At 54.7% G+C, this 18,331-nt stretch overlaps 1 protein-coding gene and 1 pseudogene across 1 annotated transcript in view; both read left to right on the top strand.

The window, feature by feature from the left end:
• Positions 1 to 6,248: 6,248 nt before the first annotated feature.
• The window catches only part of LOC144677358 (SLIT-ROBO Rho GTPase-activating protein 3-like), a gene marked incomplete at its 5' end in the record, with an annotated part of 32,940 nt that continues 20,857 nt past the window's right edge, over positions 6,249 to 18,331 (top strand). Inside the window, 3 exons of the mRNA XM_078537495.1 lie at positions 6,249 to 6,276; positions 7,360 to 7,462; positions 10,747 to 10,807. Of these exons, the coding sequence (XP_078393621.1) occupies positions 6,249 to 6,276; positions 7,360 to 7,462; positions 10,747 to 10,807 (192 nt within the window). The remainder of the gene's footprint in view (positions 6,277 to 7,359; positions 7,463 to 10,746; positions 10,808 to 18,331) is intronic.
• LOC144677357 (uncharacterized) lies at positions 9,416 to 10,674 on the top strand (annotated as a pseudogene).

The raw sequence follows: 18,331 nt of genomic DNA, 5'->3' as shown, positions 1-18,331 counted from the left end.
GTAGTGGAGTGAGGGTCAGTGTGGGCTGTAGTGGAGTGAGGGTCAGTGTGGGCTGTAGTGGAGTGAGGGTCAGTGTTGGGTATACTGGAGTGAGGGTCAGTGTGGGGTGTAGTGGAGTGAGGGTCAGTGTGGGCTGTAGTGGAGTGAGGGTCAGTGTGGGCTGTAGTGGAGTGAGGGTCAGTGTGGGGTGTAGTGGAGTGAGGGTCAGTGTGGGCTGTAGTGGAGTGAGGGTCAGTGTGGGGTGTAGTGGAGTGAGGGTCAGTGTGGGTGTAGTGGAGTGAGGGTCAGTGTGGGTGTAGTGGAGTGAGGGTCAGTGTGGGGTGTAGTGGAGTGAGGGTCAGTGTGGGGTGTAGTGGAGTGAGGGTCAGTGTGGGGTGTAGTGGAGTGAGGGTCAGTGTGGGGTGTAGTGGAGTGAGGGTCAGTGTGGGCTGTAGTGGAGTGAGGGTCAGTGTGGGGTGTAGTGGAGTGAGGGTCAGTGTGGGCTGTAGTGGAGTGAGGGTCAGTGTGGGCTGTAGTGGAGTGAGGGTCAGTGTGGGCTGTAGTGGAGTGAGGGTCAGTGTGGGCTGTAGTGGAGTGAGGGTCAGTGTGGGCTGTAGTGGAGTGAGGGTCAGTGTGGGCTGTAGTGGAGTGAGGGTCAGTGTGGGCTGTAGTGGAGTGAGGGTCAGTGTGGGCTGTAGTGGAGTGAGGGTCAGTGTGGGCTGTAGTGGAGTGAGGGTCAGTGTGGGGTGTAGTGGAGTGAGGGTCAGTGTGGGGTATACTGGAGTGAGGGTCAGTGTGGGGTGTAGTGGAGTGAGGGTCAGTGTGGGGTGTAGTGGAGTGAGGGTCAGTGTGGGCTGTAGTGGAGTGAGGGTCAGTGTGGGCTGTAGTGGAGTGAGGGTCAGTGTGGGGTGTACTGGAGTGAGGGTCAGTGTGGGGTGTAGTGGAGTGAGGGTCAGTGTGGGGTGTAGTGGAGTGAGGGTCAGTGTGGGCTGTAGTGGAGTGAGGGTCAGTGTGGGCTGTAGTGGAGTGAGGGTCAGTGTGGGGTGTAGTGGAGTGAGGGTCAGTGTGGGGTGTAGTGGAGTGAGGGTCAGTGTGGGGTGTAGTGGAGTGAGGGTCAGTGTGGGGTGTAGTGGAGTGAGGGTCAGTGTGGGGTGTAGTGGAGTGAGGGTCAGTGTGGGGTGTAGTGGAGTGAGGGTCAGTGTGGGCTGTAGTGGAGTGAGGGTCAGTGTGGGGTATACTGGAGTGAGGGTCAGTGTGGGGTATACTGGAGTGAGGGTCAGTGTGGGGTGTAGTGGAGTGAGGGTCAGTGTGGGGTGTAGTGGAGTGAGGGTCAGTGTGGGCTGTAGTGGAGTGAGGGTCAGTGTGGGCTGTAGTGGAGTGAGGGTCAGTGTGGTGTGTACTGGAGTGAGGGTCAGTGTGGGGTGTAGTGGAGTGAGGGTCAGTGTGGGGTGTAGTGGAGTGAGGGTCAGTGTGGGCTGTAGTGGAGTGAGGGTCAGTGTGGGGTGTAGTGGAGTGAGGGTCAGTGTGGGGTGTAGTGGAGTGAGGGTCAGTGTGGGGTGTAGTGGAGTGAGGGTCAGTGTGGGGTGTAGTGGAGTGAGGGTCAGTGTGGGGTGTAGTGGAGTGAGGGTCAGTGTGGGCTGTAGTGGAGTGAGGGTCAGTGTGGGGTGTAGTGGAGTGAGGGTCAGTGTGGGCTGTAGTGGAGTGAGGGTCAGTGTGGGGTGTAGTGGAGTGAGGGTCAGTGTGGGGTGTAGTGGAGTGAGGGTCAGTGTGGGCTGTAGTGGAGTGAGGGTCAGTGTGGGGTATACTGGAGTGAGGGTCAGTGTGGGGTGTAGTGGAGTGAGGGTCAGTGTTGGGTATACTGGAGTGAGGGTCAGTGTGGGGTGTAGTGGAGTGAGGGTCAGTGTGGGGTGTAGTGGAGTGAGGGTCAGTGTGGGGTATACTGGAGTGAGGGTCAGTGTGGGGTGTAGTGGAGTGAGGGTCAGTGTGGGGTGTAGTGGAGTGAGGGTCAGTGTGGGCTGTAGTGGAGTGAGGGTCAGTGTGGGGTATACTGGAGTGAGGGTCAGTGTGGGGTGTAGTGGAGTGAGGGCCAGTGTGGGGTGTAGTGGAGTGAGGGTCAGTGTGGGGTGTAGTGGAGTGAGGGTCAGTGTGGGCTGTAGTGGAGTGAGGGTCAGTGTGGGCTGTAGTGGAGTGAGGGTCAGTGTGGGCTGTAGTGGAGTGAGGGTCAGTGTGGGGTGTAGTGGAGTGAGGGTCAGTGTGGGCTGTAGTGGAGTGAGGGTCAGTGTGGGCTGTAGTGGAGTGAGGGTCAGTGTTGGGTATACTGGAGTGAGGGTCAGTGTGGGGTGTAGTGGAGTGAGGGTCAGTGTGGGCTGTAGTGGAGTGAGGGTCAGTGTGGGCTGTAGTGGAGTGAGGGTCAGTGTGGAGTGTAGTGGAGTGAGGGTCAGTGTGGGCTGTAGTGGAGTGAGGGTCAGTGTGGGGTGTAGTGGAGTGAGGGTCAGTGTGGGGTGTAGTGGAGTGAGGGTCAGTGTGGGGTGTAGTGGAGTGAGGGTCAGTGTGGGGTGTAGTGGAGTGAGGGTCAGTGTGGGGTGTAGTGGAGTGAGGGTCAGTGTGGGCTGTAGTGGAGTGACGGTCAGTGTGGGGTGTAGTGGAGTGAGGGTCAGTGTGGGCTGTAGTGGAGTGAGGGTCAGTGTGGGGTGTAGTGGAGTGAGGGTCAGTGTGGGCTGTAGTGGAGTGAGGGTCAGTGTGGGCTGTAGTGGAGTGAGGGTCAGTGTGGGCTGTAGTGGAGTGAGGGTCAGTGTGGGCTGTAGTGGAGTGAGGGTCAGTGTGGGCTGTAGTGGAGTGAGGGTCAGTGTGGGCTGTAGTGGAGTGAGGGTCAGTGTGGGCTGTAGTGGAGTGAGGGTCAGTGTGGGCTGTAGTGGAGTGAGGGTCAGTGTGGGCTGTAGTGGAGTGAGGGTCAGTGTGGGGTATACTGGAGTGAGGGTCAGTGTGGGGTATACTGGAGTGAGGGTCAGTGTGGGGTGTAGTGGAGTGAGGGTCAGTGTGGGGTGTAGTGGAGTGAGGGTCAGTGTGGGCTGTAGTGGAGTGAGGGTCAGTGTGGGCTGTAGTGGAGTGAGGGTCAGTGTGGGGTGTACTGGAGTGAGGGTCAGTGTGGGGTGTAGTGGAGTGAGGGTCAGTGTGGGGTGTAGTGGAGTGAGGGTCAGTGTGGGCTGTAGTGGAGTGAGGGTCAGTGTGGGCTGTAGTGGAGTGAGGGTCAGTGTGGGGTGTAGTGGAGTGAGGGTCAGTGTGGGGTGTAGTGGAGTGAGGGTCAGTGTGGGGTGTAGTGGAGTGAGGGTCAGTGTGGGGTGTAGTGGAGTGAGGGTCAGTGTGGGGTGTAGTGGAGTGAGGGTCAGTGTGGGGTGTAGTGGAGTGAGGGTCAGTGTGGGCTGTAGTGGAGTGAGGGTCAGTGTGGGGTATACTGGAGTGAGGGTCAGTGTGGGGTATACTGGAGTGAGGGTCAGTGTGGGGTGTAGTGGAGTGAGGGTCAGTGTGGGGTGTAGTGGAGTGAGGGTCAGTGTGGGCTGTAGTGGAGTGAGGGTCAGTGTGGGCTGTAGTGGAGTGAGGGTCAGTGTGGGGTGTACTGGAGTGAGGGTCAGTGTGGGGTGTAGTGGAGTGAGGGTCAGTGTGGGGTGTAGTGGAGTGAGGGTCAGTGTGGGCTGTAGTGGAGTGAGGGTCAGTGTGGGGTGTAGTGGAGTGAGGGTCAGTGTGGGGTGTAGTGGAGTGAGGGTCAGTGTGGGGTGTAGTGGAGTGAGGGTCAGTGTGGGGTGTAGTGGAGTGAGGGTCAGTGTGGGGTGTAGTGGAGTGAGGGTCAGTGTGGGCTGTAGTGGAGTCAGGGTCAGTGTGGGGTGTAGTGGAGTGAGGGTCAGTGTGGGGTGTAGTGGAGTGAGGGTCAGTGTGGGGTGTAGTGGAGTGAGGGTCAGTGTGGGCTGTAGTGGAGTGAGGGTCAGTGTGGGCTGTAGTGGAGTGAGGGTCAGTGTGGGCTGTAGTGGAGTGAGGGTCAGTGTGGGCTGTAGTGGAGTGAGGGTCAGTGTGGGCTGTAGTGGAGTGAGGGTCAGTGTGGGCTGTAGTGGAGTGAGGGTCAGTGTGGGGTGTAGTGGAGTGAGGGTCAGTGTGGGGTATACTGGAGTGAGGGTCAGTGTGGGGTGTAGTGGAGTGAGGGTCAGTGTGGGCTGTAGTGGAGTGAGGGTCAGTGTGGGGTGTAGTGGAGTGAGGGTCAGTGTGGGGTGTAGTAGAGTGAGGGTCAGTGTGGGGTGTAGTGGAGTGAGGGTCAGTGTGGGGTGTAGTGGAGTGAGGGTCAGTGTGGGCTGTAGTGGAGTGAGGGTCAGTGTGGGGTGTAGTGGAGTGAGGGTCAGTGTGGGGTGTAGTGGAGTGAGGGTCAGTGTGGGGTGTAGTGGAGTGAGGGTCAGTGTGGGGTGTAGTGGAGTGACGGTCAGTGTGGGGTGTAGTGGAGTGAGGGTCAGTGTGGGGTGTAGTGGAGTGAGGGTCAGTGTGGGGTGTAGTGGAGTGAGGGTCAGTGTGGGCTGTAGTGGAGTGAGGGTCAGTGTGGGGTGTAGTGGAGTGAGGGTCAGTGTGGGGTGTAGTGGAGTGAGGGTCAGTGTGGGCTGTAGTGGAGTGAGGGTCAGTGTGGGCTGTAGTGGAGTGAGGGTCAGTGTGGGCTGTAGTGGAGTGAGGGTCAGTGTGGGGTGTAGTGGAGTGAGGGTCAGTGTGGGCTGTAGTGGAGTGAGGGTCAGTGTGGGGTGTAGTGGAGTGAGGGTCAGTGTGGGGTGTAGTGGAGTGAGGGTCAGTGTGGGGTGTAGTGGAGTGAGGGTCAGTGTGGGCTGTAGTGGAGTGAGGGTCAGTGTGGGGTGTAGTGGAGTGAGGGTCAGTGTGGGGTGTAGTGGAGTGAGGGTCAGTGTGGGGTGTAGTGGAGTGAGGGTCAGTGTGGGCTGTAGTGGAGTGAGGGTCAGTGTGGGGTGTAGTGGAGTGAGGGTCAGTGTGGGGCTGTAGTGGAGTGAGGGTCAGTGTGGGCTGTAGTGGAGTGAGGGTCAGTGTGGGCTGTAGTGGAGTGAGGGTCAGTGTGGGGTGTAGTGGAGTGAGGGTCAGTGTGGGGTGTAGTGGAGTGAGGGTCAGTGTGGGCTGTAGTGGAGTGAGGGTCAGTGTGGGCTGTAGTGGAGTGAGGGTCAGTGTGGGCTGTAGTGGAGTGAGGGTCAGTGTGGGCTGTAGTGGAGTGAGGGTCAGTGTGGGGTGTAGTGGAGTGAGGGTCAGTGTGGGGTGTAGTGGAGTGAGGGTCAGTGTGGGGTGTAGTGGAGTGAGGGTCAGTGTGGGGTGTAGTGGAGTGAGGGTCAGTGTGGGCTGTAGTGGAGTGAGGGTCAGTGTGGGGTGTAGTGGAGTGAGGGTCAGTGTGGGCTGTAGTGGAGTGAGGGTCAGTGTGGGCTGTAGTGGAGTGAGGGTCAGTGTGGGCTGTAGTGGAGTGAGGGTCAGTGTGGGCTGTAGTGGAGTGAGGGTCAGTGTGGGCTGTAGTGGAGTGAGGGTCAGTGTGGGCTGTAGTGGAGTGAGGGTCAGTGTGGGCTGTAGTGGAGTGAGGGTCAGTGTGGGTGTAGTGGAGTGAGGGTCAGTGTGGGGTGTAGTGGAGTGAGGGTCAGTGTGGGCTGTAGTGGAGTGAGGGTCAGTGTGGGCTGTAGTGGAGTGAGGGTCAGTGTGGGGTGTAGTGGAGTGAGGGTCAGTGTGGGCTGTAGTGGAGTGAGGGTCAGTGTGGGCTGTAGTGGAGTGAGGGTCAGTGTGGGATGTAGTGGAGTGAGGGTCAGTGTGGGCTGTAGTGGAGTGAGGGTCAGTGTGGGCTGTAGTGGAGTGAGGGTCAGTGTGGGCTGTAGTGGAGTGAGGGTCAGTGTGGGCTGTAGTGGAGTGAGGGTCAGTGTGGGGTATAGTGTGATCCCTGCGTCGGGGAGTGTTGAGGTTTTGTGGTTCGGTATTTGCTGACCACGCGTTCGAGGGTCTGAATTAAACCGAAGACTCCCTCCACTGTCACCGAGCGGCCATCCCCTTGCCGTGGAGCCTCTGCGGACCGCTTGCTCCTGCGGATGACCCTCGGGATTCCCGGTCCCGACCCTGGATCGCCGAGTCTCCCCGGGTCCGGATTGATCCACCCTTCCCCCGAGTTTCGGTGGGTGTGGGTAGCCCTGGGGGCAGACAGTGTCCTCCACCCCCTCCGTCAATGAGCTGCCCTCCGACTAACCCCACGTCTCTCCTTCTCCCTGCAGGGATCGTGGAGGATGAATGCCGATCCAGGTAGGACCCTCAATCCTGCCACCCAACCCTTGGACTGGAGGGTCCACTCCTCAGGAGGGATGTGTCAGCCTCGGAGAGGGGGCTGTGCCGATTCACCGGACCGATCCCGGGCCGGGGGTGGGGTGGGGGGGGATGCTGAAAGGGTTAAACTCTGGTTTCAGGTCACACACAGACCGGGGGGGCTTTGTGCTCCCTCCAGTGTTGAAGATTAAGGGGTGGTCCGATCGAGGGGGTTTAAGATGATTTAGGGACTCAGTAGGGTTGGTAGAGAGAAACTATCTCCTCGCAGGTTGGGTGGGGGTGGGAGGTGGAGTCAGAACCCAGGGAGCTGAAACTTAAAATTCGAGCCAGGCCGTTCAGGGGGGATTTCAGGAAGTATTTCTTCACGCAAAAGGGGAGGTGAAATCTGGAACGCTCTCCCCTCGAAAAGCTGTTGAGGTTGCAGGAGCAGGAGGGGGGATTGAGGGTAATGGATCTAAGGTGGATGGATGGAGTTAAGAGGCAGAACAGACATGATCTAATGGAATTGTGTAACAGGCTGGAGAGGGGCTGAATGGCCTCCTGCTGTTCCTGTGTAACAGGCTGGAGAGGGGCTGAATGGCCTCCTGTTCCTGTGTAACAGGCTCGAGGTGGGGGCTGAATGGCCTCCTCCTGTTCCAGTGTAAGGGATGAGGGGCTGAATGGTCTCCTGCTGTTCATGTGTAACGGATGAGGGGCTGAATGGCCTCCTCCTGTTCCTGTGTAACAGGCTCAAGAAGGGGCTGAATGGGCCTCCTCCTGTTCCTGTGTAACAGGCTCGAGAGGGGCTGAATGGCCTCCTCCTGTTCCTGTGTAACAGGCTCGAGAGGGGCTGAATGGCCTCCTCCTGTTCCTGTGTAACAGGCTCGAGAGAGAGGGGCTGAATGGCCTCCTCCTGTTCCTGTGTAACAGGCTCGAGAGAGAGGGGCTGAATGGCCTCCTCCTGTTCCTGTGTAACAGGCTCGAGAGAGAGGGGCTGAATGGCCTCCTCCTGTTCCTGTGTACGGGATGAGGGGTGTGAGACTGAGTGAGATTCCGGTTCTAATTGTCCTCCCTCCCGCACAGGCTCCAGTCGACACTCGGTCGGTCTCAGAGACAGAGGAGGTCTCGGCCCTGCTCCCAATACCATCAGAACCTCTTCACTGGGGACCTGCAGTTGTTCATCAAGGTACAGTGACCCTGAGGCATATAAAGAAACGGCTGCTTAAATATCGCTAACGCCAACCCTCGGGAACCGAGTCTCCGCACCCGCTTTTGATGGACCATTTCCGGGGCCAGGGGTGTTGGGGGGTAGTGGGAGGGGAAAGTCGGTGGGGGTGGCGGCCGTGGACCTCAGAGCTGAGCTGGCCTGAGGATGATGGTGCCCCATCAAACACCCGTCCGAGTTCATCCACCCAGTCGTGCTGCACCCCGAGAGCTGAGGCGTCAGACACCTGTCCCAGCCGACAGGGTCCTGGGTTCAGGAGCTGGCACGGGGTGAGGGGTCGAGAGAGGGGTTACAGGTCGGGGCAGGGTGAGGGGTCGGGAACGGGGTTACAGGTCGGGGCAGGGTGAGGGGTCGGGAACGGGGTTACGGGTCGGGGCAGGGTGAGGAGTCGGGAACGGGGTTACGGGTCGGGGCAGGGTGAGGGGTCGGGAACGGGGTTACGGGTCGGGGCAGGGTGAGGGGTCAACAACAGGGTTACAGGTCGGGACAGGGTGAGGGGTCGGGAACAGGGTTACGGGTCAGGACAGGGTGAGAGGTCGAGAGCGGGGTTACAGGTCGGGGCAGGGTGAGGGGTTGAGAGCGGGGTTACGGGTTGGGGCAGGGTGAGGGGTTGAGAGCAGGGTTACGGGTCAGGAGAGGGTGAGGGGTCGGGAACGGGGTTACGGGTCGGGGCAGGGTGAGGGGTCGGGAACGGGGTTACGGGTCGGGGCAGGGTGAGGGGTCGGGAACGGGGTTACAGGTCTGGACAGGGTGAGGGGTCAAGAACCGGGTAACAGGTTGGGAACGGGATTACGGGTCGGGAACGGGGTTACGGGTCGGGACAGGGTGAGGGGTCGGGAACGGGGTTACGGGTCAGGACAGGGTGAGGGGTCGAGAGCGGGGTTACAGGTCGGGGCAGGGTGAGGGGTTGAGAGCGGGGTTACGGGTCGGGGCAGGGTGAGGGGTTGAGAGCGGGGTTACGGGTTGGGGCAGGGTGAGGGGTCAAGAACCGGGTAACAGGTTGGGAACGGGATTACGGGTCGGGAACGGGGTTACGGGTCGGGACAGGGTGAGGGGTCGGGAACGGGGTTACGGGTCGGGGCAGGGTGAGGGGTCGGGAACGGGGTCACAGGTCGGGGCAGGGTGAAGGGTCGTAAACGGGGTAACAGGTCGGGAATGGGGTTACGGGTTGGGGCAGGGTGAGGGGTCGGGAACGGGGTTACGGGTCGGGACAGGGTGAGGGGTCGGGAACGGGGTAACGGGTCGGGACAGAGTGAGGGGTCAGGAACGGGGTTACGGGTCGGGGCAGGGTGAGGGGTCGGGAACGGGGTAACAGGTCGGGACAGGGTGAGGGGTCAGGAACGGGGTTACGGGTCAGGACAGGGTGAGGGGTCGGGAACGGGGTCACGGGTCGGGGCAGGGTGAGAGGCCGGGAACGGGGTTACAGGTCGGGACAGGGTGAGGGGTCGGGAACGGGGTCACGGGTCGGGGCAGGGTGAGAGGTCGGGAACGGGGTTACAGGTCGGGACAGGGTGAGGGGTCGAGAACGGGGTTACGGGTCGGGACAGGGTGAGTGGTCGGGAATGGGGTGACAGGTCGGGAGAGGGTGAGGGATCAGGAACGGGGTCACAGGTCGGGATAGGGTGAGGGGTCAAGAACGCGGTTACAGGTCGGACAGGCCGAGGGATCGGGAACGGGGTTACAGGTTGGGACAGGATGGGGGGGTCGGGAATGGGGTTACAGTTAAGGATGGAATGAGAGGTCTGGATAGGGAGGATTGGGATATGGTGAGCGATTGGAACAGGAGGAATCGGAATGGGAGGGATCGGGATGTGTTGAGGGATCAGGATGGGGTGGATCGGGATGTGGTGAGGGATCGGGATGTGGTGAGGGATCGGGATGTGGTGGGGAATCGGGATGTGGTGAGGGATCCGGATGGATCGGGATGTGGTGAGGGATCGGGATGTGGAGAGGGATCGGGATGTGGAGAGGGATCGGGATGTGGAGAGGGATCCGGATGGATCGGGATGTGGTGAGGGATCGGGATGTGGAGAGGGATCGGGATGTGGAGAGGGATCCGGATGTGGAGAGGGATCGGGATGTGGTGAGGGATCGGGATGTGGAGAGGGATCCGGATGTGGAGAGGGATCGGGATGTGGTGAGGGATCGGGATGTGGTGGGGGATCCGGATTTGGTGAGGGATCGGGACAGATCGGGATGTGGTGAGGGATCCGGATGTGGTGAGGGATCGGGATGTGGTGAGGGATCGGGATGTGGAGAGGGATCGGGATGTGGAGAGGGATCGGGATGTGGAGAGGGATCGGGATGTGGTGAGGTATCGGGATGTGGAGAGGGATCGGGATGTGGAGAGGGATCGGGATGTGGAGAGGGATCGGGATGTGGTGAGGGATCGGGATGTGGTGAGGGATCCGGATGTGGGGAGGGATCGGGATGTGGTGGGGCATCGGGATGTGGTGAGGGATCCGGATGGATCGGGATGTGGTGAGGGATCGGGTTGTGGTGAGGGATCGGGATGTGGAGAGGGATCGGGATGTGGAGAGGGATCGGGTTGTGGTGAGGGATCGGGTTGTGGTGAGGGATCGGGATGTGGAGAGGAATCGGGACGTGGAGAGGGATCGGGATGTGGTGGGGGATCGGGATGTGGAGAGGGATCGGGATGTGGAGAGGGATCGGGATGTGGTGGGGGATCGGGATGTGGAGAGGGATCGGGATGTGGAGAGGGATCGGGTTGTGGTGAGGGATCGGGTTGTGGTGAGGGATCGGGATGTGGTGAGGGATCGGGTTGTGGTGAGGGATCGGGTTGTGGTGAGGGATCGGGTTGTGGTGAGGGATCGGGATGTGGAGAGGAATCGGGACGTGGAGAGGGATCGGGACGTGGTGAGGGATCGGGACGTGGTGAGGGATCGGGACGTGGTGAGGGATCGGGATGTGGTGAGGGATCGGGATGTGGAGAGGGTTCGGGATGTGGTGAGGGATCGGGATGTGGAGAGGGATCGGGACGTGGTGAGGGATCGGGATGTGGTGAGGATCGGGATGTGGTGAGGGATCGGGATGTGGAGAGGCATCAGGGCGGGACAGGTCGGGATGGGCGGGATTGGGGAGAGTGGGAATGTGACAGGCGGGATTGGAAGGTAGTGACGGATCGGAATGTGGTTTGTGCTGCAGATTCCTAGGGTTGGATGTGATTATATGGGAATCTCCTTACCTTTCCCTAACCCTCAATGTGCTCTTCGCTTCACCCTCAGAGCTCGGGACAGCCCATCCCACTCGTCGTGGTCAGCTGTATACGGTTCATTAACCTCTACGGTGAGTGATCTCTCCATGTCCCTCCCACAACTCTAACCTTCCCTACCTCCCCTCATTCCCTCCGTCCCCCCTCTCTCCCCCCATCCCTTTGTCCCTCCAACTCCCTATCCCTCCCTTGCTCCCTCCCTCCCTCCCTTGCTCCCTCTATCTCTCTCCCTCTCTTCCTTCCCCCCTCCGTCCCACTATCCTCCACCCTCTCTCTGCCTCCCTCCTTCCATCTCTCCCTCCCTCTCTCTCCTGCCCCTTCCCTCTTACCCTCCCTCCCTCTCACCTCTAATTCCCTCTCTCCCCTTCCCTTTTGATTCTGTCCCTCTCTCTCTCTCCCCCCCTAATCCCCCTCCCTCTCTCCCTCCCTCAGTCTCCCACCCTGCACTCTCCCTCACTCGCTCCCTCTCTCTCTCCCTTCTCCTCTCTCTCAATCTGTCCCTCCCCTTTCCATGCCTTCCCCTCTCCCTCGCTCTCCCACTCCCAATTCCCCCTCCCTGTGGCTCCCCCACTCCCTCCCTTGCCCTCATTCGCTCCTCCCTCGCTCTCTCGCTCCCCCTCCCACCATCCCTCCCGACACTATGAGGAGGTTCTGTGATTCTATGACCCGCTGTCACTGAGAGATTCTGGATGTGACTCTGGGTCTGATCCAGATTCTGTTTGATTTGGTGCAGGGTTTGATTCTGGATGTGAATCTGGGTCTGATCCGGATTCTGTTTGATTTGGTGCAGGGTTTGATTCTGGATGTGACTCTGGGTCTGATCCGGATTCTGTTTGATTTGGTGCAGGGTTTGATTCTGGATGTGACTCTGGGTCTGATCCAGATTCTGTTTGATTTGGTGCAGGGTTTGATTCTGGATGTGACTCTGGGTCTGATCCGGATTCTGTTTGATTTGGTGCAGGGTTTGATTCTGGATGTGACTCTGGGTCTGATCTGGATTCTGTTTGATTTGGTGCAGGGTTTGATTCTGGATGTGAATCTGGGTCTGATCTGGATTCTGTTTGATTTGGTGCAGGGTTTGATTCTGGATGTGACTCTGGGTCTGATCCGGATTCTGTTTGATTTGGTGCAGGGTTTGATTCTGGATGTGAATCTGGGTCTGATCCGGATTCTGTTTGATTTGGTGCAGGGTTTGACTCTGGATGTGACTCTGGGTCTGATCCAGATTCTGTTTGATTTGGTGCAGGGTTTGATTCTGGATGTGACTCTGGGTCTGATCCGGATTCTGTTTGATTTGGTGCAGGGTTTGATTCTGGATGTGAATCTGGGTCTGATCCGGATTCTGTTTGATTTGGTGCAGGGTTTGATTCTGGATGTGAATCTGGGTCTGATCCAGATTCTGTTTGATTTGGTGCAGGGTTTGATTCTGGATGTGAATCTGGGTCTGATCCGGATTCTGTTTGATTTGGTGCAGGGTTTGATTCTGGATGTGACTCTGGGTTTGATCCGGATTCTGTTTGATTTGGTTCAGGGTTTGATTCTGGATGTGAATCTGGGTCTGATCCGGATTCTGTTTGATTTGGTGCAGGGTTTGATTCTGGATGTGAATCTGGGTCTGATCCGGATTCTGTTTGATTTGGTTCAGGGTTTGATTCTGGATGTGACTCTGGGTCTGATCCAGATTCTGTTTGATTTGGTGCAGGGTTTGATTCTGGATGTGACTCTGGGTCTGATCCAGATTCTGTTTGATTTGGTTCAGGGTTTGATTCTGGATGTGACTCTGGGTCTGATCCGGATTCTGTTTGATTTGGTGCAGGGTTTGATTCTGGATGTGAATCTGGGTCTGATCCAGATTCTGTTTGATTTGGTGCAGGGTTTGATTCTGGATGTGAATCTGGGTCTGATCCAGATTCTGTTTGATTTGGTTCAGGGTTTGATTCTGGATGTGACTCTGGGTCTGATCCAGATTCTGTTTGATTTGGTGCAGGGTTTGATTCTGGATGTGACTCTGGGTCTGATCCGGATTCTGTTTGATTTGGTGCAGGGTTTGATTCTGGATGTGAATCTGGGTCTGATCCAGATTCTGTTTGATTTGGTGCAGGGTTTGATTCTGGATGTGACTCTGGGTCTGATCCGGATTCTGTTTGATTTGGTGCCGGGTTTGATTCTGGATGTGACTCTGGGTCTGATCCGGATTCTGTTTGATTTGGTGCGGGGTTTGATTCTGGATGTGACTCTGGGTCTGATCCAGATTCTGTTTGATTTGGTGCAGGGTTTGATTCTGGATGTGAATCTGGGTCTGATCCAGATTCTGTTTGATTTGGTTCAGGGTTTGATTCTGGATGTGAATCTGGGTCTGATCCAGATTCTGTTTGATTTGGTGCAGGGTTTGATTCTGGATGTGACTCTGGGTCTGATCCGGATTCTGTTTGATTTGGTGCAGGGTTTGATTCTGGATGTGACTCTGGGTCTGATCCAGATTCTGTTTGATTTGGTGCAGGGTTTGATTCTGGATGTGAATCTGGGTCTGATCCAGATTCTGTTTGATTTGGTGCAGGGTTTGATTCTGGATGTGAATCTGGGTCTGATCCGGATTCTGTTTGATTTGGTGCAGGGTTTGATTCTGGATGTGACTCTGGGTCTGATCCAGATTCTGTTTGATTTGGTGCAGGGTTTGATTCTGGATGTGACTCTGGGTCTGATCCAGATTCTGTTTGATTTGGTGCAGGGTTTGACTCTGGATGTGACTCTGGGTCTGATCCAGATTCTGTTTGATTTGGTGCAGGGTTTGATTCTGGATGTGACTCTGGGTCTGATCCAGATTCTGTTTGATTTGGTGCAGGGTTTGATTCTGGATGTGACTCTGGGTCTGATCCGGATTCTGTTTGATTTGGTGCAGGGTTTGATTCTGGATGTGAATCTGGGTCTGATCCGGATTCTGTTTGATTTGGTGCAGGGTTTGATTCTGGATGTGACTCTGGGTCTGATCCGGATTCTGTTTGATTTGGTGCAGGGTTTGATTCTGGATGTGAATCTGGGTCTGATCCGGATTCTGTTTGATTTGGTGCAGGGTTTGATTCTGGATGTGACTCTGGGTCTGATCCAGATTCTGTTTGATTTGGTGCAGGGTTTGATTCTGGATGTGAATCTGGGTCTGATCCGGATTCTGTTTGATTTGGTGCAGGGTTTGATTCTGGATGTGACTCTGGGTCTGATCCAGATTCTGTTTGATTTGGTGCAGGGTTTGATTCTGGATGTGACTCTGGGTCTGATCCAGATTCTGTTTGATTTGGTGCAGGGTTTGACTCTGGATGTGACTCTGGGTCTGATCCAGATTCTGTTTGATTTGGTGCAGGGTTTGATTCTGGATGTGACTCTGGGTCTGATCCGGATTCTGTTTGATTTGGTGCAGGGTTTGATTCTGGATGTGAATCTGGGTCTGATCCGGATTCTGTTTGATTTGGTGCAGGGTTTGATTCTGGATGTGAATCTGGGTCTGATCCGGATTCTGTTTGATTTGGTGCAGGGTTTGATTCTGGATGTGACTCTGGGTTTGATCCGGATTCTGTTTGATTTGGTTCAGGGTTTGATTCTGGATGTGAATCTGGGTCTGATCCGGATTCTGTTTGATTTGGTGCAGGGTTTGATTCTGGATGTGAATCTGGGTCTGATCCGGATTCTGTTTGATTTGGTTCAGGGTTTGATTCTGGATGTGACTCTGGGTCTGATCCAGATTCTGTTTGATTTGGTTCAGGGTTTGATTCTGGATGTGACTCTGGGTCTGATCCGGATTCTGTTTGATTTGGTGCAGGGTTTGATTCTGGATGTGACTCTGGGTCTGATCCAGATTCTGTTTGATTTGGTGCGGGGTTTGATTCTGGATGTGACTCTGGGTCTGATCCGGATTCTGTTTGATTTGGTGCAGGGTTTGATTCTGGATGTGAAACTGGGTCTGATCCGGATTCTGTTTGATTTGGTGCAGGGTTTGATTCTGGATGTGAATCTGGGTCTGATCCGGATTCTGTTTGATTTGGTGCGGGGTTTGATTCTGGATGTGACTCTGGGTCTGATCTGGATTCTGTTTGATTTGGTGCAGGGTTTGATTCTGGATGTGAATCTGGGTCTGATCCGGATTCTGTTTGATTTGGTGCAGGGTTTGATTCTGGATGTGAATCTGGGTCTGATCCGGATTCTGTTTGATTTGGTGCAGGGTTTGATTCTGGATGTGAAACTGGGTCTGATCCGGATTCTGTTTGATTTGGTGCAGGGTTTGATTCTGGATTGACTCTGGGTCTGATCCGGATTCTGTTTGATTTGGTGCAGGGTTTGATTCTGGATGTAACACTGGGTCTGATCCAGATTCTGTTTGATTTGGTGCAGGGTTTGATTCTGGATGTGAATCTGGGTCTGATCTGGATTCTGTTTGATTTGGTGCAGGGTTTGATTCTGGATGTGAATCTGGGTCTGATCCGGATTCTGTTTGATTTGGTGCAGGGTTTGATTCTGGATGTGACTCTGGGTGTGATCTGGATTCTGTTTGATTTGGTGCAGGGTTTGATTCTGGATGTGAATCTGGGTCTGATCCAGATTCTGTTTGATTTGGTGCAGGGTTTGATTCTGGATGTGACTCTGGGTCTGATCCGGATTCTGTTTGATTTGGTGCAGGGTTTGATTCTGGATGTGACTCTGGGTCTGATCCGGATTCTGTTTGATTTGGTGCAGGGTTTGATTCTGGATGTGAATCTGGGTCTGATCCAGATTCTGTTTGATTTGGTGCAGGGTTTGATTCTGGATGTGACTCTGGGTCTGATCCAGATTCTGTTTGATTTGGTGCAGGGTTTGACTCTGGATGTGAATCTGGGTCTGATCCGGATTCTGTTTGATTTGGTGCAGGGTTTGATTCTGGATGTGAATCTGGGTCTGATCCGGATTCTGTTTGATTTGGTGCAGGGTTTGATTCTGGATGTGACTCTGGGTCTGATCCGGATTCTGTTTGATTTGGTGCAGGGTTTGATTCTGGATGTGAATCTGGGTCTGATCCGGATTCTGTTTGATTTGGTGCAGGGTTTGATTCTGGATGTGAATCTGGGTCTGATCCGGATTCTGTTTGATTTGGTGCAGGGTTTGATTCTGGATGTGAATCTGGGTCTGATCCAGATTCTGTTTGATTTGGTGCAGGGTTTGATTCTGGATGTGACTCTGGGTCTGATCCGGATTCTGTTTGATTTGGTGCAGGGTTTGATTCTGGATGTGACTCTGGGTCTGATCCGGATTCTGTTTGATTTGGTGCAGGGTTTGATTCTGGATGTGAATCTGGGTCTGATCCGGATTCTGTTTGATTTGGTGCAGGGTTTGATTCTGGATGTGACTCTGGGTCTGATCCAGATTCTGTTTGATTTGGTGCAGGGTTTGACTCTGGATGTGAATCTGGGTCTGATCCGGATTCTGTTTGATTTGGTGCAGGGTTTGATTCTGGATGTGAATCTGGGTCTGATCCGGATTCTGTTTGATTTGGTGCAGGGTTTGATTCTGGATGTGACTCTGGGTCTGATCCGGATTCTGTTTGATTTGGTGCAGGGTTTGATTCTGGATGTGAATCTGGGTCTGATCCGGATTCTGTTTGATTTGGTGCAGGGTTTGATTCTGGATGTGACTCTGGGTCTGATCCAGATTCTGTTTGATTTGGTGCAGGGTTTGATTCTGGATGTGAATCTGGGTCTGATCCGGATTCTGTTTGATTTGGTGCAGGGTTTGATTCTGGATGTGACTCTGGGTCTGATCCGGATTCTGTTTGATTTGGTGCAGGGTTTGATTCTGGATGTGAATCTGGGTCTGATCCGGATTCTGTTTGATTTGGTGCAGGGTTTGATTCTGGATGTGAATCTGGGTATGATCTGGATTCTGTTTGATTTGGTGCAGGGTTTGATTCTGGATGTGAATCTGGGTCTGATCCAGATTCTGTTTGATTTGGTGCAGGGTTTGATTCTGGATGTGAATCTGGGTCTGATCCGGATTCTGTTTGATTTGGTGCAGGGTTTGATTCTGGATATGAATCTGGGTCTGATCCGGATTCTGTTTGATTTGGTGCAGGGTTTGATTCTGGATCTGACTCTGGGTCTGATCCAGATTCTGTTTGATTTGGTGCAGGGTTTGATTCTGGATGTGAATCTGGGTCTGATCCGGATTCTGTTTGATTTGGTGCAGGGTTTGACTCTGGATGTGAATCTGGGTCTGATCCGGATTCTGTTTGATTTGGTGCAGGGTTTGATTCTGGATGTGACTCTGGGTCTGATCCAGATTCTGTTTGATTTGGTGCAGGGTTTGATTCTGGATGTGACTCTGGGTCTGATCCAGATTCTGTTTGATTTGGTGCCGGGTTTGATTCTGGATGTGACTCTGGGTCTGATCCAGATTCTGTTTGATTTGGTGCAGGGTTTGATTCTGGATGTGACTCTGGGTCTGATCCGGATTCTGTTTGATTTGGTGCAGGGTTTGATTCTGGATGTGACTCTGGGTCTGATCCAGATTCTGTTTGATTTGGTGCAGGGTTTGATTCTGGATGTGACTCTGGGTCTGATCCGGATTCTGTTTGAGTTGGTGCAGGGTTTGATTCTGGATGTGACTCTGGGTCTGATCCAGATTCTGTTTGATTTGGTGCAGGGTTTGATTCTGGATGTGACTCTGGGTCTGATCCGGATTCTGTTTGATTTGGTGCAGGGTTTGATTCTGGATGTGACTCTGGGTCTGATCCAGATTCTGTTTGATTTGGTGCAGGGTTTGATTCTGGATGTGAATCTGGGTCTGATCCGGATTCTGTTTGATTTGGTGCAGGGTTTGATTCTGGATGTGAATCTGGGTCTGATCCGGATTCTGTTTGATTTGGTGCAGGGTTTGATTCTGGATGTGAATCTGGGTCTGATCCGGATTCTGTTTGATTTGGTGCAGGGTTTGATTCTGGATGTGAATCTGGGTCTGATCCGGATTCTGTTTGATTTGGTGCAGGGTTTGATTCTGGATGTGAATCTGGGTCTGATCCGGATTCTGTTTGATTTGGTGCAGGGTTTGATTCTGGATGTGACTCTGGGTCTGATCCAGATTCTGTTTGATTTGGTGCAGGGTTTGATTCTGGATGTGACTCTGGGTCTGATCCGGATTCTGTTTGATTTGGTGCAGGGTTTGATTCTGGATGTGAATCTGGGTCTGATCTGGATTCTGTTTGATTTGGTGCAGGGTTTGATTCTGGATGTGAATCTGGGTCTGATCCAGATTCTGTTTGATTTGGTGCAGGGTTTGATTCTGGATGTGACTCTGGGTCTGATCCAGATTCTGTTTGATTTGGTGCCGGGTTTGATTCTGGATGTGAATCTGGGTCTGATCTGGATTCTGTTTGATTTGGTGCAGGGTTTGATTCTGGATGTGACTCTGGGTCTGATCCAGATTCTGTTTGATTTGGTTCAGGGTTTGATTCTGGATGTGAATCTGGGTCTGATCCAGATTCTGTTTGATTTGGTGCAGGGTTTGATTCTGGATGTGACTCTGGGTCTGATCCGGATTCTGTTTGATTTGGTGCAGGGTTTGATTCTGGATGTGAATCTGGG

This window comes from Cetorhinus maximus, unplaced genomic scaffold (assembly GCF_964194155.1).
Source record: "Cetorhinus maximus unplaced genomic scaffold, sCetMax3.hap1.1 HAP1_SCAFFOLD_2467, whole genome shotgun sequence".
NCBI lineage: Eukaryota > Metazoa > Chordata > Chondrichthyes > Lamniformes > Cetorhinidae > Cetorhinus > Cetorhinus maximus.
This window is presented reverse-complemented; position numbering and strand designations above follow the sequence as displayed.